Below are 24,665 nucleotides of genomic sequence, written 5' to 3'. Positions count from 1 at the left end.
AGATTTGATCTCCCTGTTATAATCTGTCTCTTGTATTTATTTAGTAAGTGAATCAGGCTTCTTTTGCTAGATAAATGTTTCTAAAAAATGTTCTTTTAGTGTTGAAGTTTGACCTTTAACTGTAAGATAATTTTAACAGTTTGATTCAAGTCTAAGGATGTGATACACTAGATTTCCCATATCTTATCCACTCAGAAGTCCTTTATGTAAATTGACATTTTTCATATAAAAAGATCTAAAAAATTTTGGGGAGATAGTTTTGATTCTATTTAGGTACATTAGAGAGAGATACTCCTTTTAAGAAAATTACTAAATGCATTTTGAATAAAAAGCTTACATAATTAATGCTAACAAAATTTACTGTTTCTGTTTTGGCAGAATAATAATGTTTAGCGTTTCACATTTTAAAAAGTTTTTTTCAGTTAACTTTCATCTAGGAATGTAAGTGCTACATTCTTAGAATCTTTTGGTGTTTCATATGACTTGAAAAGAAGCCATTTGACCTATTAGATTCAACAGAATTGAATTTTAAGCAAAACTTGTAGCTAAATGTATTTTAGATTTTGAGATAGTATAAATACAAAAATCAGGATTTATTTGGAGGCTTCTGGTTGTTTTTATGTCATGAATCTATGAATCCTGATTTCTTCATTTTGTAATCTAAGTTCTTATGAGCATTAAAGGTAAATTTTTGAATTTCTTTAATAAAAAAATTTCTTACAAATATAATTCACTTGGAGAAAAATTGATTATAGATAAGAATTAGTATTAGCTATGAAAAATAATGAATCCTAAAGACTTTGTAAAGATTACTAAATTCTTTAAAAATATTACTATTGATTGGTAAAATGGCTTTTCATTTTAGAGATAGGTAATTGATGAAGAGAGAGGTAAAAGTGAAACTAGAATTTCTAAGTCTTCATAAAAGATTTGAGATAGATTGAGTTTTCTTTTGGGGAGAAATGTGGGCATATATATTTGGAGACCCAAGTCCATCAATGTAATTATAATGATTGATAATTTTTTGTAAACTGAGGATTTTGTTTGGGCAAAAATATTTACTATATATTCTTTATCTTATATGTAGAAACTCATAAATATACATACTAATCTAGATAGGTGTTGACACTTACAAGTATTTTGAGTACGGAATCCCATTTTACTGACTTTTGTCAGCTGACATTTAGCCAGTAGACATTTATTTAACTTGGAGACTGTGTGTGGTGGTAGTGTTGTAGGCAACTTGGGGAAAGTGGCATGCATTTGATGTCTCTAGAATAATAGAAAGGCATACTCTAAGATACAGAATTAAATCTTTGATAAGACAAACTGTAAACTTAAATCTATTATGTGTGAAAAACTCTGGTCAGATGAGAGAGTAGTGAGGTAAGGTGAAATATAACCACCTATGTTAGATTACTGAGGCAGATTGGAATTGAAGGGTGATAGTGCTTAAGGTCTCCCAAACTGAGGCTTTTGCTGAATTGAGGTTTAAAACCCTCTAAATCATTAAATGCTTTGGTATATACGGGAAAGGGAGAATAAGTAATGCTTTTAAGTCTGGTATTGCATTGGTAGTTGCTACAGATAATTAAAGGTATAAAAACCTCTAATGTAATGATCATTTAATACAAAGTGATACTGTCTCCATTTAAAAAATTTAGGAAACAGATATAGGGAAATATTCCCCACCAAACTCTCCTTTTTAAAAAATAAATAAAGCAGGCTTTATAATTATAAAGGATTTATTGGAGGATTCATTTAAGCAGTGAACCCACTTGGTTACATTTTAAGTGATTACCTTTTGGGAACATTGATTCAAGAGACTTTTTAGGCACATAATATTGTATAGTAGGGCCAACCCTTAAAATCCCAGTATTCTCTCTTTATATACACATTATTTAATATTTTTCTCCTTTTTCATAAAGAGAAATGATAATGGTAAAATGATGACAATAATCTGTAATTGTAAGATAATTAGATTGAAGAACATGTGTCCCCCTGCCCCCATAAAACATCTCTCATTAGCAAAGAAATAAAAGCCAACTAAGCACTGTCTTCTTCAGAGGTACAAAAGCTTATTGTGCTTTCTCCTCAGTGATGTTGCTATTGTTCAGAAAAGTTTCAGATTTCTTTTCTAGAAATATTTTAGGGTTAGCATCTTACTCTTTTAATTTAAGTATGTATAATTTTAACCGTTAGTTTGCATACAACTAAAATTCATTTGGAGCCAAGACTTGTGAATAAATTGATCAGACTGAGTTAATGTTATGTTGGGTTCAAAGCCAAAGTATATTTATGAATAAAATTGATTTTTTTATTTGGTTTTATGTGGATTTTGAGATTGATTATAGAGAATTCCACATGTATACTAAGGAACGTCCTGTTAATACATCAATTTCATTATTTTATAGTTAAATTCATATGCCAGGAGAATTGTATACTTGGTAAAAAAGGTGCTAAAATTGAAATACTTTCTAAGAGGTAGTATATTAGGAAAAGATAGTTTTGTTGTTTTCTGGGAGAAAGGAGGGCTGGAGTTTTTTTATTTGTTTTTTTTGTTTTTGACAGTCTGAAGACACATAGTAGTTTGAGTTTTTGTTCATATCTTTTAATCATCCAAGCTGTGACCTTTATTAGGCAGGGATATTATAATTAACAGTTATAACATGTAACATTTATGATTTAACACAAAGAGTGCTGGGGTAACCAGAAATATTAGAGTATTTTAGTTAAAAAATGTGTACAAACCACATAGATAGTAGAAGACAGTTATATATATTTGCTATTTTCTGAATGTCCTCCCCCCCTTTTTAAACTTTGAAAATGATAATTGTTGGATTTTTTCAAAAATACTCCAGTAAGCTTATACTGACAGCTCTTTTATTCTCTAACAATTTGGTTTTTGAGCTTTCTAATTATAATAAGGCACATGGTAACTTTTCTTAAGTCTTTATGTTTTGATGACCATTTAAGTATCTCTTCTTTAACTTTTCTCTTCCTTCACCCAAGAGGGAGAATTGTACGATGACTGCTTTGAGAAATTAGCTAAGTTTTTATTCTAAGTTTAGAATGTGTAATAAAATATTTGAAGAAATTATTAATTATTAAATGGTGTTCAGTATTTTTTTCTCTTACAAATTATTGTTTGAATAAATTTGTGAGTTTCAGTTTTATTTTGTCAACCAAATAAATAGTAAATGTCAGCGACAATTGCTACTAATGGCCTCAGTTAATTTTTGGCACATGTTAGGCTTAAGCCTTTTCATTGGATTTTACTGTACACAATTGAAGAGATAATAAGTTCTATTATTAAAGCTATTCTTGAAGTAATGAAATGACTCAGTGTTTTTTATTAATTGATATATTATCAGTATTAGAGTAAAAAATGTTTTTGTTCTTAAAAAAAAAGTAGTACTGTATTACTGACATTTTAAAGACTAAAATAATTCCACCAGTATTGCATTTCTTGCTTCTTTAAGTGAATATTGATGTGTTTGCATATTAAATATAATTGTGTTCTAGGTTAACTTCTCAGCCTGGTGCTACATTATCAAACGGACATAGTAGTTTATGTGAGTATTCTATTATGAAACTGGTTAGTATTGGAATTCTTATAATGTTGTTAGAAGTAAAGCATTAAAGTTGGGTAAAATAGAGTTATTTACTAGTATGCTCAGCATACAGTGGTAATGACTGGATTTCAGTCATAGTAAATACATATGTAATTGTTATGTGTTGAAAACTCTACAAGGGAAATTTAAATTATTAAGACAGGCCCGGCTGGCATGGCTCAGAGGTTGAGCATCGACCTATGATCCAGGAGATCAAGGTTGCTTTCCACATCAGGGCACATGCCTGGGTTGTGGGCTCAATCCCCAGTAGGGGGCGTGCAGGAGATAGCTGATCAATGACTCTCTCGTCATTGCAGTTTCTATCTCTCTCTCCCTTCCCCTTCCTCTCTCTGAAATCAATAAAAACATATTAAAAAAAAAATTAAGATACATTGTAAACATTTATAGAAATGTTAGATTATTGGATATGAAAGCCATTTAAAAGGTTATATTAAACTCTTTGTAGTCTTTTAAAACTAATGTTTTGATTTTTTTCTTTTTTTTATACTCTGTACTTTAAAATGGAAATCTCTCTCTTTTTGTAGCCCTTCGAAGCCATCCCCTTCGAGGGGAAAAGAAGGGAGATGGAGACCTTTCTTGTATAAATGGTGACATGGAAGTCAGAAAAAGTTGTCGTTCCAGGAAAAACAGATTTGAAAGTGTGAACCAGAGTTTGTTATTTGATCAACTAGTAAATAGGTATGAATGCTTACATAGTAAGCAGTTTCATTTAATTATTTGATTTTTAAGCCAGTTATTTTTAAAAAATAACTTAAGCACTGACTTAGTAATAAATACAATTACTTTATAACTTAATTTGAATGAACAGCAGTTAGCAATGATTGTCAGATTCTACTCAGTTTACTAGATTTAATACAATTTGTGTAATAGTTAAAATTTTCTCATCATTTTTAAGCTCTTGTGCATAGATACTATAAAAAGTAATTTTATTCTCTCTTTAATATAGTCATTTAATATTTTCTCATTTAACATTTGTATCTTTGACAATTTTCAGACAACATTAAGTTCCATTATTGATATATAGTTTTGCTTAGTTCAGATTTTGAATTGAAGGTCTTTTTGAGACTGGGTATGTGGGAAGCAGCTAGTGAGTCAGCCTAACTGATTGCTCAGCATCTACATGCCATGAAGTGTTATTCTTCTCAGATAATAAATTATCCTACTTAATCCTTGCAAAGGCCTGGAGAAGGGAGGTCAGTATAATTCCTGTTTGATAGGAGAGGAAATTATATTCTGTCGTGTTAATGTCAAATTTGAGTATTAGTTATTTTTACTTTTTTCTATTTTTTTACGTTTTTCTATTACAGTTTACATTCAATGTTATTTTGTATTCGTTTCATATGTACATTTGTTAAATACTTAGACCGGTGTCTGGAAACATAGTGTTTAAAAGGTGAAATGTTCTAATATCAGCAGGTATTTCGTGGATGTCAATATTCTCTAATTTCTAGAAATACCTGTTCTGTTACCTTATTGACTTTAAATTACAAATCCTTTATTCTATGTAATTCATAACACCATCTTTAAATAAAAAAATATTAAATTAGTTGTTTTTTCCAGTGCCTTGGATCTGATAGTTATTTGTAGTGGTATTATGGATTTAAATATTTGGAGTCTTATAAATAAAAGTCTTCTATTTTGTAAGCTTTACTTTAATAAATATATTAAGGTAGAAGATATTTTGGTGCTATCTTTTTGGGGACATTATTTTCTGATGGACGCCAATTCAGAAATGGATGTTTTATGTACAGTTACATATCAGGGATGATTTAATTATGCTTTGGTGAAGATCTCTTTTACGTGAATGACACAGTGTATGGTTCTACAATTGTCTTAACCCTAGTTTTATTATATGATCATAGTACTGCTGAAGCTGTACTGCAAGAAATGGACAACATTAACATCAGACGGAATCGTCGATCAGGAGAAGTGGAACGACTTCGAATGTGGACAGATACTGAATTTGTGAGTATACTAACTTTAACAACCTTTGCAGTTTTTAATTTCTACTGAGGAATAAAAAGGGAGAGCGAACAGCATTTGGATTTTCTTGGATTAACAGAAATACTCCTTCTTTGTTTTCAGCTAGAGACTTTATTGCTTTCTTGCTGCTTTTATCCACCCCCCTACTTGCCACAACCTTCCCCTAAAGATCCTCTCTATACTTTTGCCAGAAGCGCCATCTGAAAGTACAGCTCTTGATTCTGTAACTTTTCTGATGTGAACATTTAATTTTTTTTATTGTGTACTGAATTAATTAAAAGTACTTTGGCCTTCATCATCTGGTTTCAACTTTAATTTCTCAACACCCTTGCCCAAATACAAACCATTCTTGTTCTTCTGTCTTTTACTCCTCTTAATACTTCTAGTTAGGGACTGTTGCAACCCTGCCTTATTTCAAGGTTCATTTCAAATGTTCCCTCACTTCCCCACCCTTATTAAGAGGAGGTTGTCTCTTTGAATTCTACTTTGTACCTTTCTTTATGGCATTTAACTTTGTTTACTTTCTTTTATAGTTACCTGTGATTTATTTCATCCTACTGGCCTGTAATTTGCTGGTGGGAGAAAGTATCCCATGGCATTATAGTTTATAATTTTCAAATATTTTATAAGTTTTATTTGTTTATTCTCTTGTCCCTTATATTTGTTGAATTCAGGAAGCTCCATTTTCATGAATCTTTGTATATAGGTGCTCAGTAAATTTTATTGAGGGAGCATGTCCCATTGGGTTGTAATATTTATAGCCAGGAATAAATTCCATGTTAATATTTAACAGATTTTCTTTCTTTAAAAGGAAAACATGGATATGTATTCAAGAGTGAAAAGGCGAAGAAAGTCACTGAGAAGAAATAGTTACGGGATACAAAATCATCATGAAGTCTCTACTGAAGGTGAAGAAGAAGGTTTGTAAGCGCTTTATGAGATAAATACTAGGAAGTTCAGGTGGAAGAAAGAAAAATATATACAAATAATAGATGTGTAATGTTGCCAGGTAGGTGATTTTTGGCTGTAGAGGTCTATATTTTGTATAATTTGGGATAACTTTTATTCAGTTGGCATTCTGAGTTTTCATTTCCGGCATTGGAAAAGTGCCTTTACTGTACTCTCTACATTGTTACATAATGTATCTTGTTAGTAGTTATTGGTCGTCCTTAAGTGACCTAATTTGGCATTTGCCATGAGCTGATTTGATTGTTAGGTCAGGCGTCTTTTGTATTTAGGTATCGTCCAATCAGAAGCCTCTATCCAAAGTCACCTTCTATCCATAGCCTCTAAATCTCTCATTATTTGGGTCCCAAATTTAGTTATGGACTGAGGAGTGTATTAGTAGAGGGGGCCCTTCTGTTCTTTTCTGAGGCATGTATGGGTTCTGAACTGAAAAACACCAAATTTGTAGGGCTGGAGCTGGGAACATGATGAAAGTACATTTGCCCCAAGGATTATAAATTAATTACTGGTACATCTATAGGATTTAATTCTGTAAGAGTTAATCTTTATTGAAATGGATTTTCAGATGATTTGGTGTATTGTAAATGTAGGGTACTTGTATTTTACCAGAAAATCTTTCTAGTTCCCACTGTTCGTGTAGCTTAGATGGAGAAGAATAGGTTTATTTCTCTTATTCTGTAATTAACATATTAGCAAGTTATAAAGAGCTGATATTTCTAATGAAGGTACTTTATTGAACAAATATTGTTGTTACAGCTACCACCTCTGTATTGCTTCCTTTGGAGAAAATCAGTATAGGTGAGACAGATTTATAATGTGATTTTTGCCTTTTTATTAACTGAACATCTTTGTGGAGTTTCCAAAGTAAATTTGACACATACAGAATTTCCTCCCATAGTAAATAGTGTTATTGTGCAGGTGTTTTTTTAAAAAGTATTTTTTTTTGAAGGTTTAGGAAACTTATTTGGGCATAAGTAATTAATAGTATTATTTAGATAAGTAATATTTTATTTGCTGATTTTCTCTATAACCTAGTAATACAAATTTAAAAAACTTAGAATAAGCTTTCAGATGTCATAAGTAAAATGTAAAGTCCTTTGCATTTTTAGTCTCCTGTTTCATTCAGCGTCACTGGCAATTAAAAATTTTTCCTATGCCTTAATATGATTGTGTTATATTGACAGTTCTTGTGGTTAAAAAGTTAATCATAAAGTATATTGCACTTGGGGACCTTAAGCCTATAAATTTTCATTAGACTTTTATTTTAAACTGTGAATAGATGTCACATCTTAGCTATAGCCAGACAGTTTTTTTAAACCACTTTTAAAAAATAAACTTTCAGTGTTTATGTATATTATAATTTATTTTTTTAACATGTATAGCTAGGTGAATTATCATAAAGCAATCACTAATGTCAAGAAATAACCAATAGTATTATCAATACCCTGGAAGTCGGCTTCAAGCTCCCTCCTAATTCCTACCTGCATTTTCCTACCAAATGTAATTAATCCATGCTTACCTGTTGTCAACAGGTCTAACAAACTGTTATACTGACAACAAAAATTGCTTTTGCTTTAACATTAGTAATTATCATGTAAACATATTTTTTTGAACTAGCAAGTTGTATTTGAAATACTAACCTAATTCAGTGGTTTATTGGGCATTGAATGAAGTTTGCTATAGTAAAATTCTCAATCATAAGTAAATCAAGAGATCAAATATCACACTGATTTATTTAGCAGATAACTATATTGATTATTTGTAGGAAAGGCATTTTACATCTATCTAGGTTGATTTTTAATGATATTCAGTTATGCTATATCATACATTGTTGATACTTTTAAATGTCACCTGTGCAGAAAGAGTAAAGATAAAATGTGGCCCCTGGCTGGTGTGGCTGAGGTTGAACATTGTACCCTGCTCTGAAAGGCCAGTGGTTTGATTCCGGGCACGTGCCCAGGTTCCTGCCTCAATCCCAGTTGGGATGTGTGCAGGAGGCAGCCAATTAGTGTTTCTCTCTCACATCAATGTTTTTCTCTCTTGCCCTCTCCCTTCCTCTCACTCTAAAAATCAATAAAAATGTATTTTAAAATAATAAAAAAATAAAATGTAAATTTTAGTTCTGGAGTGACCAGTCTTGCGGATTAAAACAGTGCTTTTTTCTCTTGTGTGTGGGAAAGTAGAGTCCCAAGAGGAGGATGGAGACATAGAGGCTGAGGAGGCAGAAGGAGAGGAAAATGACAGGCCGTATAATCTGAGGCAGAGGAAAACAGTGGACCGGTACCAGGCACCTCCAATAGGTAGGAGACTCTCAACTTTTTTCCAGTTGAGTGGCTTATTCTGCTTCATCTCTTAAAAAATTAGTGTTGCCCCACTGGTGTGGCTCAGCGGTTGAGCATCGCCCTAGGATCCAGGAGATCTCGGTTCGATTCCCGGTCAGGGCACATGCCCAGGCTTCGGGCTTGATCCCCAGTGGGGGCCTGCAGGAGGCAGCCAATCAGTGACTCATCATTGATGTTTCTATCTCTCTCTCCCTCTCCTTTCCTCTCTCTGAAATCAGTAAAAATACAAAAAACATCAAAATAAAAAAAATAAATTACTGTTGCTGAATTTAAAAGAATGAAATCTCGTATAGGTTCCATACATCTTTTCCTATATGTGCTTCTGTTTACACACACAGTGGAAAAAAAGTTGAAGTATGTAGTTGGAATATAGAATTACATAGAGCATGTACATTTTATTTAAATAACCTTAAACTTAATAATAAGTACGTCTCTTATTTTTGTATTACTTTATAGTTTATTGAGCACTTTAATTTATGGCAGTTCTTTAGGGCAAGTATTTCTATGTTCCTAGTGGCTGAGTAATTTAGTTACAAAAGTGGTACATGGCTACAGCTTGGCCAATAACATAGGGTTTTTGTTTTTGTTTTTTATTTTTATTTTTGAAAAGAAAAATGTTTAAATCTAATGGCAAGTAATAAATTCCACAGGTACTATTTTATTTTTTTTCCAACTCTTGAGAAATTCCATCACTATTGATTCCCTTCAAATTTTAAAAAATTGAGATATAATTTACATATCATTAAAGTCGCCATTTTTGCTGGTTTTTAATATGTTCAATTCATTGTTTTTTCGTATATTCACAAGAGTAGGTAGACATCAACACTAATTTTAGAACATTTTACTTCCACACTGACCCTCAACCCCTGGCCCTTGGCAACTACTAATGTACTTTTTGTCTCTATAGATTTGCCTTTATGTGACCTTCTGTGTTTAGCTTCTTTCACTTAGCATAATGCTTTCAAGGAATAATCTAGATCTTTTTACTCAAACTCTTATTTTCTAAAATAGTGACTGATTCCCTGAAAGGAGTCTATCAGAGTTATCTTATTAGAAGCTTGCCCAAGTATGCGGATACTTCTTTACTGCAGTTAAAAGTCACTGTCACAGATAGTCCTGTTAATAATGGAGGAAGTATGTTGGGACAGAAAAAAGTGTGTGAACCATTTTTCTAGATTAAAAAAAAATACTCATTGAGGTATAACTGAACTATAGTCCATTACCATTACACATATTTAATGTGTATAATTTGGCCATTTTGAAATAACCTTATGTAGATCCCTATGAAGCTATCACCACAGTTAAGATAATGGACATGTTCATTGACCCCAAAAATTTCATCCTGCCTGTTTATAATCTACTCCTAACCTTGTGCCCCCCGGCTTCCAGTTCTCAGGTGCCCACTGATCTAATCTGCTTTCTTTCACTATAGCTTAGTTTACATTTTCTCAAATATTATACACAGTACATAGTACGTACTTTTTTTTCTGTCTGACTTCTTTCACTCAGTATAATTATTGTAAGACTCATCCATGTTGTTGAACATAACAATAGTGTGCCTTTTATTGGTGAGTAGCATTCCATTGTATGGATATATCACAATTTTGTTTGTCCATTCATTTGTTTTATGGGCACTGGGATTGTTGACATTTCTAGTGTTGGCTATTATAAATAAAGTTGTTATGAACATTCATGTGCAAATCATTGTTTAGACATATGTTTTCATTTTTCTTACAATCACCTAGGAGTGGAATGGCTAGGTTTTATGGTTAGGTAGGTATATATTTAACTTTCTAAGAAATTGCCAACTGTTTTCCAAAGTGATTGCACTGCTTACTCTCACTAAGAATATATGAGAATTCTAGTTGTTCCATATTTTTGCCAATACTTGGTATGATCAGTTTTAAAATTAATTCTAATATGTGTTTATTGTAGTTTTAATTTATATTTCCCTAGTGACTAATGATGTTGAGTATCTTTTTATGTGATGATTTGCTAATGTTATCTGTGGTGAAGTTTCTGTTCAAATCTCATGCATTTTTTCAATTGAGTTGTTCATTTTCTTATTATTGAATTTTGAGAGTTCTTCATGTATTTTGGATATTAGTCCTTTATCAGATAGGTGATATGCAAATATTTTCTCAGTCAATAACTTGTTTTTTTATTCTTTTTATAGTGTCTTTCAGGAGCAGAATTGTGTAATTTTGAAGAACTCCAATTTATCAATTTAAAAAAAAATGGATTGTGCTTTTGGTGTTGTATCTAAGAAATCCTTGTTTAATCTGTAGTTACAAAGACATAATTTAACATTTTTTTAGAATGTTTATTTGCATCTTACACCAAAATTTTTTTTATTTTTGTTGTGTGCCTTCTAGATATTATTTGGAACTTGAAGGCATATGACTAGCTTCTATTCAGAAAGTTAATAGAAGTATTTCTACCCCTTTAACACATCAACTTATCATTTTATTATAGGTTATTTCTATATTATCCTGTTTTTTTGTTTTTTTTTAAGTACCAGCTCATCAAAAAAAGAGGGAAAACACGTTGTTTGATATTCACAGATCTCCAGCAAGAAGAAGTCATATCAGGTATGTTTTGTTGGTTTTTGAAAGGAAGAAATATTTACATCTGTCATTTAGATATATCCTTTAAATAATACATAATGTAATGCTTTATAATTACAGTATAGGTATTGATGGTGTAAATGATAATGCCAATGAGGGACTAAATAACGTCTTTTTAAAAAATTTTATTTTTCTATTACAGTTGACATTTGATATTTTATATTAGTTTTAGTGTACAGCGTAGTGGTTAGATAGTTATATAATTTGCAAGTGATCCCCCTTATAACTGAAATACCTGCCTGGCACCATACATAGTTACTACAATATTATTGATTATATTCCCCATGCTGTGCTTTACATCCCCTCCCCATGACTATTTTGTAACTACCATATTGACTTCTTTTAAAAAAAAAAAAAAATCTTTATTGATTTCAGAGGGAGAGGAAGAGAGAGATAGAAACATCAATGATGAGTCATTGATCGGCTGCCTCCTGCACGCTCCCCCACAACCCGGGCATGTGCCCTCACTGGGAATCAAACCTCGATCTCCTGGATCCTAGGTCGATGCTCAACCACTGAACCATGCCCGGCCAGGCACAATTTGACTTCTTAATCCCTTCACCTTTCATTCAGTCCCCCAACTCTCTTCCCCTCCGACAACCATCAGTTTGTTCTCTACATCTGTGAGTCTGTTTCTGTTTGGTTTGTTTGTTTATTTTGTTCTTTAGATTCCACATATAAATGAAATCATATGATATTTGTCTGTTTTGGTCTGACTTACTTCACTTAGCATAACACTCTCTAAAGTCCTTCCATGTTGTTGCAAATGGTCAGATTTCATTCTTTCTTATGGCTGAGTAATATTCTGTTGTACACATGTTTCACTCGTCTATTTATGGGCACTTGGGTTGCTTCCATATCTTGGCTATTGTAAATAACACTGCAGTGAACACAGGGAGGCATACATGTTTTTGATTTAGTGTTTTGGGTTATACCCAGAAGTGGAATTGCTGGGTCATAAGACTGTTCCATTTTTAATTTTTTGAGGAAACTCCATACAGTTTATTCATAGTGGTTGCACCAATTTGCATTCCCACCAACAGTACACAAGGGTCCCCTTTCTCCACATCCTTGACAACACTTGTGTTTTGGTTTATTGATGATAGCCATTCTGACAGGTGTGAGGTGATATCTCATTGTGGTTTTAATTTGCATGATGATTAGTGATGTTGAGCATTTTTTCATATGTCTATTGGCCATCTGTAAATAGCATCTTTCTTTTATTTAGTGACTAATAGTTATTGTTCTACATGTGACTATTATCTTTCTGATTCAGTTTGCCTGGAATAGTTACATTTAACAGTTATGTTTTATTTTTTTCTTTTTAAAAAATATATATTGATTTCAGAGAGAGGAAAGGAGAAGGAGAGAGAGAGATAGAAACATCAATAATGAGAGAGTCATTGATCGAGCCCACAACCTGGGCATGTGCCCTGACCGGGAATCGAACCCTGATTGCCTGGATCCCAGGTGGACGCTCAACTGCTGAGCCACGCCCACCGGGCAACAGTTATGTTTTGTAAAGCCGCATAGCTCTCTGGTCTCTTCATAGAGTTGAATCCAAGTGACACACATTGCTTTCATTCTAAGTATTGGTTCAATTAGTGTTTGCTACTCCCTCCCCCCCTTTTCCCTTTCTTTTACAAGTAGGTACAAAGGAGACTTTTGTTTTTGAAACTTTATCATGTCTAATTATGTTTCCTGAAATGGTATTTTATTCTCCATGGTTCAAAAAAATTTTTTTAATGAACATGAAAAGCTTTTTTCTAACCTTAGCAGTCTCTCATTTTTTTGTAGTAACATTGTTATTAGTTTGTATATCCTTCAAGAATATGTTCATATGTGTGTGTGTGTGTGTGTGTGTGTGTACAGAGTGTCCCAAAAAAATGCATACACAAACTTGAACTTGCTGTGACAGTCTGTCATGCCAAGCATTAGAGAAGCCTTTGAAGATGAAACCTTTTATTTTCAGCAAGATGGGGCACCCCTATACTACCATTGTGATGTAAGATCTTACCTTGATGAGATCTTGCCAGACAGGTGGATTGGATGAAGAAGTTTCATAGAATACCCTCCTCATTCAGCAGACCTCACACCTCTATACTTTTTTTTATGGGGATACTTAAAAGATAAAGTCTGTGCTACAAAACCAGCAACAGTTGCTGAATTGAGAGTAGCCATTGAAGGAGAATGCACTCAGATACCACATGAAATGTTTCTTGATGTTTGCAGTTCCATTGCTTCGCATTGTCAGCAGTGCTTGTACCAGAACGGACGACAGTTTGAAAACAGGCATTGACAAAAAACAATTAAACAATGTCTGAAGATTCTATTACATTTTGAAAATGAAATTTATTTTAATAAACAGTGCCTTTATATTTATTCAAAGTGTATATACATTTTGGGGGGAACACTATATATGCAAATACACAAATCCATTGTTACCCCTTCTTTTTACATAAAATGTATTGTGTACATTGTCCTGCACTTTGTTTTTTTCCTCTTAATTCATTTTAATTGTCTTTTCAGTATAGTGAAATTTCACATTTATGTTATAGGTGCATAATATTACATTTATAGATGTACTGTAATTTTAAAACTAGTCCTTTAGTGAGGGTCAGGTTGTTTTCAGCCTTTTGCTGTTGTAAACATGATGTGATGAACACATGCATGCCTGTGCCTTCCGGAGCCGCCTGCTGGAAGGACTGTGGGCCTCCAGCCCTCCTCCTCCTTCCTTTCCTCCGTGGAACTTACTGTATTGATACCTCATCAGCTGTGTGCTGCATGAGTGCAAGGAGCTCAGTAACTGTTTCTGAATGAATGGGTGAATGGATGTATTCTACTAAGCTCATTGTAAATATGCTTATAATGTGTTTTTAAAAGCCATTTGCTGCTCTAATGATTTTAAGGATTTTACTCTCTTTAAATAGGAGAAAGAAGCATGCTATTCATAGTAGTGACACAACTTCTTCTGATGAAGAACGTTTTGAAAGAAGGAAATCAAAGAGCATGGCAAGAGCAAGAAACAGGCTAGTAAATTTTTTACTGTTCTTCTCCCTTGATCAAAAAAAGGAAGAACTGTTTTTATATTTTGAATGGAATTCTTTTTTTTTTTTTTAAGTTTTTATTGATTTTGGAGAGAGAGGAAGGGAGAGGGAGAGAGAGAAACATCAATGAGAAACATTGATCCGCTGCATCCTGCACGCCCCCTACTAGGGATTGAGCCCAAAACCCGGAAATGTGCCCTGACCGGGAATCGAACCAGTGACCTCTTGGTGCATGGGTTGACGCTCAATCCACTGAGCCACACTGGCCGGGCTTGAATGGGATTCTTATCTGTACTAGCATTTTGCTAACACTGGTACTTAACACATATTTTAAATTAAGAGTAATGTGCTGACTTGGTTTTTACTTAGTAATTCTTAGAGGAGACATCTAACTTTGGGTTACTTGCTGTATAAGTATTCAGTAAAATGGTGTGTGGAAGGTAAAGGAAGAAGAGCCACTGGGAAGAGGCCAACCTCTTTGGTTCTTCTCCATACTTCTCCTCTCTCCCAAACTCTTTCAATGAGGCTGATTTTAGATGCATATAGTGATTGCAGCACTCAGAGTAAGATTTGGCTTTTAATAGAATTATGGAATTTTATTGGAAAATGTGTTTTACTTTTGGTTGATTCAGTGCCTCTGGTGGTCTTTGCCTAACTGGGGTGAGTGACTGCTACATGGCCTTCTAAAACCTCAAAAGTTTTCACTGGGGAAGAGAATCAGCATTTTGTCTAGTAAATAATTAAGCTTCAAATTATAATTTAGTCTTTAAAATTTGAGTTAACTTTCTAGCTTATATTTATAATACTAAAGATAGATTATATTTTGAAAATTTACACTTGGCAAAGCATTCCTATAATTTGGTGTTATATCTTTGTTGTAGAAATACTAAGTTTTTATTTAGCAGGTGTTGGAAACAAGTTTGGAGTGGTGTAGATTGTATGCAAACAAAAATTCCTTATGTAGGTGATGGAAAAAAAATGTAAGAAGAAAATCTAAGTTGAAATAAAAGAATTTAATGCCTATATAATCTGAACTATTCTGATACCTGCTTTGGAAATATATTTTTAAGAGAAGGTAGCACTCAGAAATGTTATCAAAGTTACATTCATCATAGAAACTATACCTTTTTGAGGCTGTTTGTCAGTTTTTGCTGTTTACCCAAGGTTAAAAGAGAAAGTAGATTATATTTTCTTAGGGGTAGTAAAATTAAATAATACAGTATAGGATTTTAGGTAGCTAAAGATCTTTTTTAAGGTAGCTACACAAAAGATTAAGCTTAGTTCCCAAAATGTGGTCTAAACTTGGTTTCCTTTGAATAAAAGGGAAAGAAATTTCTTCAGTCATGTGAACTGAGTTGAGTAGACATATTCACATAATATCTGAGGATGCATTTAACTATTGTATTAAAGCTTGAGTTCATTTAATGCCATATGTTATAGTACATATATAGTGAACCTATAATTTTGTTTTATACTTGTATAATACAGAATATCAGATAGGTTAAGTTTCTAAGTTGGAATGGATTGGCCTTTTTAGACAAATAGATTATTGACCTTGTTTGCCTTATCTGGTGAAATTTATTTTTGGTCTGTTGAAAACAATTTAGAAAAAGTAGTTCAAAAATATGGAATCTTTTGGTGTTATTTTCTGATTTATGCTAAATAGGAGAAAGGTGAAAATGTGTTAAAGATTTAAACTTATTTTGACATTAAAAATGTGAAACTTGAATTTTTATGAATTTCAGATGTTTGCCTATGAATTTAAGAACAGAAGATTTAGCTAGTGGTATTCTTCGAGAACGTGTCAAAGTGGGTGCAAGCTTGGCTGATGTTGATCCAATGAACATTGATAAATCAGTAAGTTTTGTAAATGTTTTTCTAGAAGTACCTTTTTTTTAAAGATCATTTCTTATTTCTAAAGCAACACACAATGAAAGTGGAAAATCTAGGTATCACCATTATTAGTGATTTAATGTATATATTTTGGAACCTAGCACTCTGGTCACATATGATGTTTACTCAAGTTTTTCCTTTTTTTCTCCCATTTCAGTGTTGCTGGAGTGTATAGTGAAAAATGGTGAGGGAATGAGGCTGAGCCCCGTAAACCCTGATAAAGCAATGGGGTATTGTTGAAACTGCTGCTTAGGTTTCATGATCAGATTTGCATTTCAGACAGATCACTCTGTCTCTGATGTAGTTGATGAATTTGAGGGGGCAGCAAGGCTGGCATTAGGGAGACTGATTCAGATATAGTTGTAATCTAGTAATCTGGAGCAATGATCATGGTAGAAAGAAAGTACGGTAACGATGGTAATGACGGAATTTGATGAATTAATTGCTTTTGGGGAGTGAGGGAGAGAAACAAGTTGAATATTTTGCCCAGGTTTCTGGTTTAAGTGACTGGGTGGGATAATGGATGGTTTCATTCTCTGAGTTGGGAACATAATAGAAGGAATATGTATTTGAGGTGTGAAGATGATTTAGTTACAGACATGTTTAGGTATTTGTGGCACATCACAAACTGAAGTAACTTGTAGGAAATTGATTATTTAGTTTTGGCATTAAGGAGAAAATCTGGGATAGAACTTCAGATATGGGTCACCCCTATAAAGATAGTTGAAGTTACTATGGAAAATGGATAATGGCACCTGGGAAAGTATATGGCATGAAAAGAGAGATAAGACTTAGAAGACATGGTAGATTCTTACTGTTAGTAGAGTCTTTTTTTTTTCTTTTTTAAAAAAATATATCTTCATTGATTTCAGAGAGAGGAAGGGAGAGGGAGAGGGAGAGAGAGAGAGAGAGAGAGAGATAGAAACATCAACGATGAGAGAGTCATTGATCGGCTGCAGCCTGCAACCCGGGCATGTGCCCTGACCGGGAATCGAACCCCAATCTCCTGGATCCTAGGTTGATGCTCAGCTGCTGAGCCACACCTGGCTGGGCAATAGAACCTTTTTTGGGAGGATACTTGGGAATAAGATTATTGCATAACCAAAAATGTATTTGATTATATTTTCTTTGGTCCCATAAACCTTTCTAGTCAACATAATTTAACTGATTTGCATGTGACAGACTTAAGTTGTCCAATGGAGTTGTGTATGTATTTGAAAATGAAATGTTAGCTACCTCCAATCTGACAGCATAGGGGAAAATCTTTATTTTTATTAGTGAGGACCTAGAACATTTCAGAATTTCATGTCTAATAGTTCACATTCTCAGAAGACTTTACTGAATGGTCTTTGCTTATTTGGTTTACCAGCACCTTACTCTCTTGAATCTAGTTAATTTTAGGCATCTCTGCCAATTTAAATTAGAGTAACATTTCTTTGAAGTTTGATATTATATGCAAGAAAATTTAGCTATTTTTAGAGTGTATTTTATTTGGACTTTGTATTTGTTTTTCTAAATTACTTAACTCTTGTCTATTATAGTAATATGTTCATTGTAAAGCATTTCAAGTACCATAACAGAATAAAAAAGCAGGGAAAGAAATCTCCCAGGACCCAATGGTCAGAGGTGATCACTGTTAACATTTTGGCAGTATTTTCTTCAAGCACTTTCTTCTATACAGTTTTTTAATTTACAAACTGTTTCAGATATTTAAACTGTTAGGGATGGGAGGAATGATTTCTGTTATGTCTTGTGATAGATAGGTGTTTCTCAAACTGTTTTTCATTGTTGTACCCTAAGGACAAAAATTAAATTTCTTTTTCTCTAGATAAATTTGTATTAAAGATTAAGATTTTTGTCAAGTAAAGCTGAGTTTTGGAGGGTCACAAACCATTGTAATAGCAAAGTTGTTATTTACCCTACTCCTGGACCAATTTTTGCCCCCTTGGGAGTGATGTTGCCCCTGCTGAGAATGCATGTGATGATATTTTGAAAGGCATTTAAATTATTAGCATGTACATACAACATAATGTCTCCTATAGACAGCCATTAAAGTGTTAGACTGGGCATTAATATTGGTCTTAGTTATTAGGAGATTAAAGAATGAAAGCTTTATTTGGCTGTACTGAAATGTATACTTGAGTTTTACTGCCAATTTTATTTTTCTACACTTATTTCAAAAGTGTGACTTTTTTGAACTTTATGTTCAACAGTTACTGCTGAGACATGTATTTCTGAATCATAAAACTATCTCATATATTTAAAAAATTCTATAAACAGTTAAAATCATTTTCTGTTAAACTTTCCCCCTTCTTTCCAAGGTACGGTTTGATAGCATAGGTGGATTGAGCCATCACATTCATGCACTAAAGGAAATGGTAGTATTCCCACTATTATATCCAGAAATTTTTGAAAAGTTTAAAATTCAGCCTCCAAGGTAAGTATTGTTATTACTGTTAACTTATCAAATTTCAATTAGTAAATGATTATAAATATAAGTATTTCATATGTATTTATTCGATGTGTTCTAGCAATGAGAATTAGGAAAGAAATTTTGTTTTTTAGTGTCCTAAGGCTGTGATACTGTGTTCTTGAAGTTTACATTTCAGCATTTAAAGGTCAGGCACAAGATCAGGTCTTTAATATATAAGTGGATTGCTCAAATAGATTTTCCTTGATTTGGCTTTCTAATAGCATTGAGTTTGATGCTCTATGTTGTTTATTTTTGGAAGTACAATTTCAATGAAGTGTTTCTTTGACTTAATGATGGGGTATTTTTGAAATGGTAAGCTTGATAACTTATTTTTATGATCATTTTCATTGTGTTTGATTATGAGGTGGTTAGCTAGTTAAACATTAGAAAAGGCTAAGAAATTATGTTAAAGGAAATTGGGCAGACTAAAGATGTACATTTATACACTGTTAGATTTAAACTGCTAACTGTTCCTTTTCATTTAGTGGGAGGTACTTTTTATTCAGATTTGGTTCTAATTTATTTTCCATGTGTTTAAGGATGTAGAAAATCTTCTATTAAAGAGCCGTCTTCAGGGGACATCTATAATATTTTGAACGATAAAGATAAAAAAAAAAAGTTATCTTCTATTTGAGTGGTTTAAAAAGTTAGCTTATAAGTTCTACAGTGTCTTTAAAAAATCATAATAGCAATTTATTTGTTTTTATATGGTGTAAATTGAATTTTAAAAATAATTATTACTTTTAGTATAGCCTTGGGAGAAACTTAAACAAAACAGAGTTTTATAAAGAGAAAGTGTCATAAGCAGAAAGTAATTCTACTCTTTAGGGATGAACAGTTTTGTATATTCTTTACAGGTTTCTTTTACATACATGTATATAGTAAATTTGTTTTGCCTATATTATGCACGTATAAACATTTAATAAAAATGAGATTATTCAATAATACTCTTACATAACTTTGTTTTTTATTCTATAATATATTCTAGACACCTTCCATATGAATAATGTACAACTGATTATTTTGATACCACATTAGTGTGTTATAGCTATTACAGTGTATCTGTCCCTTATTAATAAATAACATTTAATTGTTTTTAGTTTTTCACAATTAGAATCTGCTCTGTTGAGCATCCATTTAAACATTTTTAAATAACATTCTTCTGAGTATTTCTATATGATACATTCTAAGATGTAAAATTCCTGGGTCACAGGAAAAACATATTTAAAATTTTGATATATCTTTCCAAATTACTCTCTCCTCTGATTTAATTTTTTTTTTTTTTTTCGTACTAAAGCTTGGTGCTTTGAGACTGTCCATGAGGACTTTTAGCAAAGAGAAATATTTATCTGTGTACTACAAAAGCTTTATTAATGTCTAATAATTATAATGTATATTAATACAAAGTTATATGGGAGATGTATCCTTTTATATTAGTTATCAGTGGTGGTGATAACATTAATTTACTTTTATTAATTTTTTTATTCCTCTAGGGGCTGTTTGTTTTATGGCCCTCCTGGCACAGGTAAAACCTTGGTTGCCAGGGCATTAGCTAACGAGTGCAGTCAAGGAGACAAAAAGGTGGCTTTTTTTATGCGAAAAGGAGCAGACTGTCTGAGCAAGTGGGTTGGTGAATCAGAACGGCAACTTAGGCTTCTTTTTGATCAGGTAAATGAAATGAGCTAATATGAGAATATCTTCATTAGCATATTTTATGCACTTAGCCTGTAAATACAAACTAATCCTGAGGAGATATATTTTCCAATCAGTATGTTAAGTTTAGGATCAGTAATGTGAATTTGAATGCCTTTGAGGTATTTAATAGCAGTTTTACTAGTACTAGTTTAAAATGATTCACAACACATTTATTGAGGTGGCTGCTAGGCACATAATACCATGTTAGGTGCTTTTGGAAAACCTGGTTATAGTATATTTATCATTAGATTGTAATCTAATTGAGGAAATAGAACAAGCATAAAAAGTTTTACATGAAATCGCACAAAACAGTATATTATTTATTTTCATCAGTTGTAAATATGGTACTGGAAGAATTCAGTAATAAATGAATGCTTTTAAAAGAATGAGGTGAGCCCTGACCGCTGTGGTTCGGTTGGTTGGAGTGTTGTCCCGTTTACTGAGGGGTGGTGGGTTCGATTCCAGTTGAGGCACATGCTTGGGTTGCGGGGTTTGATCTCTGGTTGGGGTGTGTGTGGGAGGCTACTGATTGATGTTTCTCTCTTGCATCAGTGTTTCTCTTTCTCCCTTCCTCTTTCTAAAAATCAATAAAATTTATTAAAATAAAGAATAAGATGAGTGAATATTATGTAGGCTATCTTTACTACTTATGTATAATAGTTACTTAAAAATATCATTTCCTAATATTTATAAAAAATAGTCCTCATATAAGTTCACTTTGGATTGTTTGAGCTAGTGAATGAAGTCATTCATATTCAGCAATGAACTTATATTTCGTTGTGTCTAAGGAAATCCACATGAAATAAGAACAATGCTTTCAACAAGCATTTGTCAAACACCCATTATTGAGTTGTGTGTCTCAGTCCTTTGTAATTAGTAAAGCACTTCAAATATTGCTTTTAGTTATTAGTATTAAAAATTGTTATGTTTAGATAATGGATCTAGAAAGAGGAATATCCTAAGCTTCAAGATAATTTACTAATAATTGAAATATATTAATATAAAATAACATTGGTGGATGAAGGAAGAATTAACTTGGAAAAGCTGACATTGTTCAGTGACTTAAATGCATGAAATAAAACAAAAATAGTGTGTTTAAAAAGACATTTTTCGCCTGGCCGGGCATGGCTCAGCGATTGAGTGTTGACCTAGGAACCAGGCGATGAGGGTTTGATTCCCGGTCAGGGCACATGCCCGGGTTGTGGGCTCTATCCCCAGTTGGGGGCGTGCAGGAAGCAGCCAATCAATGATTCTCTCATCATTGATGTTTCTCTCTCTCTCTCTCCCTCTCCTTTTCTCTCTCTGAAATCAATAAAGATATATTTAAATAAAAAATAAAAAGACATTTTTGTGTACTGTGTAAATGATATGTATCAAAGATAAAACTGAAAACAGAGGTGCCTACTGGGAGTAGACGTTGTGGTTGGAAAATGGGTGGTAAGGAGATTTCCTTTTTACTATGTACTTTTTCTTATCTGCTGCATGTTATGTCATTTGCTTATATATTAGCTGTTAAGAAAACCCAGCAATTAAATATAAAAAATTGAAAGTAATACAATATATAACTTTTTTTCTTTTTATACTTAGGCATATTTGATGAGACCTTCTATAATATTTTTTGATGAAATAGATGGATTAGCTCCAGTTCGCTCTAGCAGACAAGATCAGATTCACAGGTAATTTTTTCTAATCTGATTATGTTAGAGTCTTTTTACTCATTGACATAGTATTTATCCTTAGCCCTTGAATGAGTGCTGTGAAGCTTATAAAATGTCATCTCTTTCCTTAAGGAAGACTTTTTTCAGTTAGAACAGGGGTCAGCAAACCACTCACGACCTGTGGGCCAAATCTAGCCTCCTGCCTGTTTTTGTAAATGATATTTTATTGGAACACAGCTGTGTTTATTCCTTTTTCCATTATATGTCACAGCTTTTGCACTACAAGAGCGGAGTTGTGGCTCAGTTGGTTGAGTGTTGTCCATGCACCAAGTTTGCCTGTTTGATTCCCAGTCAGGGCACATGCCTGGGTTTCGGGCTTGATCCCCAGTAGGGGGCATGCAGGAGGCATCCGATTGATACTGCTCTCAAATCCCGATGTGTCTCTCTCTCCCTCTCCCTTCCTTTCTCTCTAAAAATCAGTTAAAAAATCTTAAAAAAATCCTAACAAACATTTGAAATGTCTCCCTGTGATTGGAATATATAAGGAAGAGTTTGAGGTTAAATATGAACTTATGCTTAAGGATGCTTATTTCTTACTCCTTATATCTTGAGTGAGGCCCTTATAGCATTAATTTTCAGTTATTCAATAGATAAGAATAAGCACAAATCCTCCCTATGCGTGTATACTGGCTCTCTAGCATTTTGGTCTCATTTATAAATCTGGGAAACACAGGTAGAACAGTTTATTTAGGAGCAAGAACGATTTCTTTAACATGTTGAGCATATTGGAGAAGTTATTTTAGGCTGTTAGCAGTAAGAATAGAAGTGAGAACAGCTGGAAAACACTAAGAAGACCATTGTTACTAGAACTATGGTTTACCTTATAATTAGACATGAAACATTTCTATTCAGTAGTGTTTAAAGTCATAGTTTAAAAATCTAAAATGATTTTGAGTTGAACTTAGTTAAAATGGTAGCCATTCTAAAGAAAATATCTAAAAGCATAACAATAATACAAATGTAATTCTATAGGAACTCTAAACATAATATAAATTGGCAGACAAGATTGCTCTCAAAAGACTGATGTATTTTTCTTTTTTTAAAAAACACCTTTATTGAGATACATACACAGTCCACTCATTTAAACTGTATGATTCAAATAAAATAAAATAAAATAAAATAAACTGTATGATTCAGATATGTTCCCATATAGAGTTTACTCATTTAAATTGTATGATTCAGTGGCTTCCAGTATATTTACAGAGTTGTGTAACCATTACCACAACCAGTTATTGAACATTTTCATCTCCGCAGAAAGAAACCTTATATCCTTTAGTCGTCACTCTCCAACCTCCCTCTTATCCCTCACCAAGCCCTAGGCAACCACTAACATACTTGGAGTTGGTATAGATAAGCCCACTTTAGACTTTTCATATAAATAGAATCATACAATTTGTGGACTTTTGTAGATGGCTTTTTTCAGTTAGCCCCGTGTTTTCAAGGTTCATCCATGTTGTAGCATGTATCAGTACTTCATTTATTTTTATTAACAAATATTTTATTGTATAGATATGCCACATTTTATTTGTCCATTTATCCAGTTGATGGACATTAGCTGCTTCGACTTTTTGGCTGTTATGAATAAAGCTACTATAAACTCTTGTGTACAAGTTTTTTGTGGACATTGCTGGATCATATGGTGACTCTGTGTTTTGTAGATGAACGAACTGTTGGACTATTTTCCAAAGAGGCACAGCATTTTACAAGCAGTGTCTGAGTATTCTAATTTCTCCACATTCTCACCTACCCTTGTTACTATCTATCCTTTTTTATTATAAACATACTAGTGATTTTAAAGTGTTTTTTAAAACATTTTAATTTATTGATTTGAGAGAGAGGGGAGAGGGGGAGAGAGAAACAGAGAGAGAGAAAGAGAAACATTGATTTGTTGTTTATTTATACATTCATTGGTTGCTTCTTGTATGTGTCCTGACCGCTGACTGGGATCAAACCTGCGTATGGGGACTATGCTCTAACCAACTGAGGTACCCAGCCAGGGCCAGTGTCTCATTTGGTTTTGATTTGGATATCGTTAATGACTAATGATGGGCCCTTTGTATATCGTCTATAGAGAAATGTCTATTTAAATCTTTTGACTGTTTTTAAATTAGGTTATTTTCTTTTTATTGTTGAGTGTAATTGTTCTTTATATATTCTGGACCCTAAACCCTTATTAAATATATAATTTGTAAATATTTTCTCCTGTTCTTTAGGTTGCCTTTTCACTTTCTTGATAGTGCCCCTTTGAAGCAGAAAAACTTTTAATTTTGATGCAGCCCATTTTTA

General features: G+C 32.9%; 1 protein-coding gene across 7 annotated transcripts in view; it reads left to right on the top strand.

Annotated features, from left to right (window-relative positions):
* ATAD2B (ATPase family AAA domain containing 2B) overlaps window positions 1-24,665 on the top strand; it is a 101,235-nt gene that overhangs the window by 16,807 nt on the left and 59,763 nt on the right. For 4 of the 7 annotated variants that reach the window (XM_081156798.1, XM_081156795.1, XM_081156797.1 and 1 more), the window contains exons 3-13: window positions 3,526-3,575; window positions 4,160-4,313; window positions 5,498-5,600; window positions 6,430-6,538; window positions 8,768-8,884; window positions 11,442-11,517; window positions 14,484-14,582; window positions 16,346-16,457; window positions 18,815-18,930; window positions 20,460-20,634; window positions 22,249-22,337. In XM_081156798.1, coding sequence (XP_081012924.1) covers window positions 3,526-3,575; window positions 4,160-4,313; window positions 5,498-5,600; window positions 6,430-6,538; window positions 8,768-8,884; window positions 11,442-11,517; window positions 14,484-14,582; window positions 16,346-16,457; window positions 18,815-18,930; window positions 20,460-20,634; window positions 22,249-22,337 — 1,200 coding nt within the window. Of the gene's footprint in view, window positions 1-3,525; window positions 3,576-4,159; window positions 4,314-5,497; window positions 5,601-6,429; window positions 6,539-7,340; window positions 7,383-8,764; window positions 8,885-11,441; window positions 11,518-14,483; window positions 14,583-16,345; window positions 16,458-18,814; window positions 18,931-20,459; window positions 20,635-22,248; window positions 22,338-24,665 lie in introns of all 7 variants that reach the window. The other 3 variants (XM_081156793.1, XM_081156792.1, XM_081156794.1) reach the window with 2 other exon arrangements.

The sequence above is a fragment of the Miniopterus schreibersii genome, assembly GCF_964146895.1.
Source record: "Miniopterus schreibersii genome assembly, chromosome: 13".
NCBI lineage: Eukaryota > Metazoa > Chordata > Mammalia > Chiroptera > Miniopteridae > Miniopterus > Miniopterus schreibersii.
Note: the sequence above shows the minus strand (reverse complement) of the source record. Positions and strands in the feature narration are given on the sequence as shown.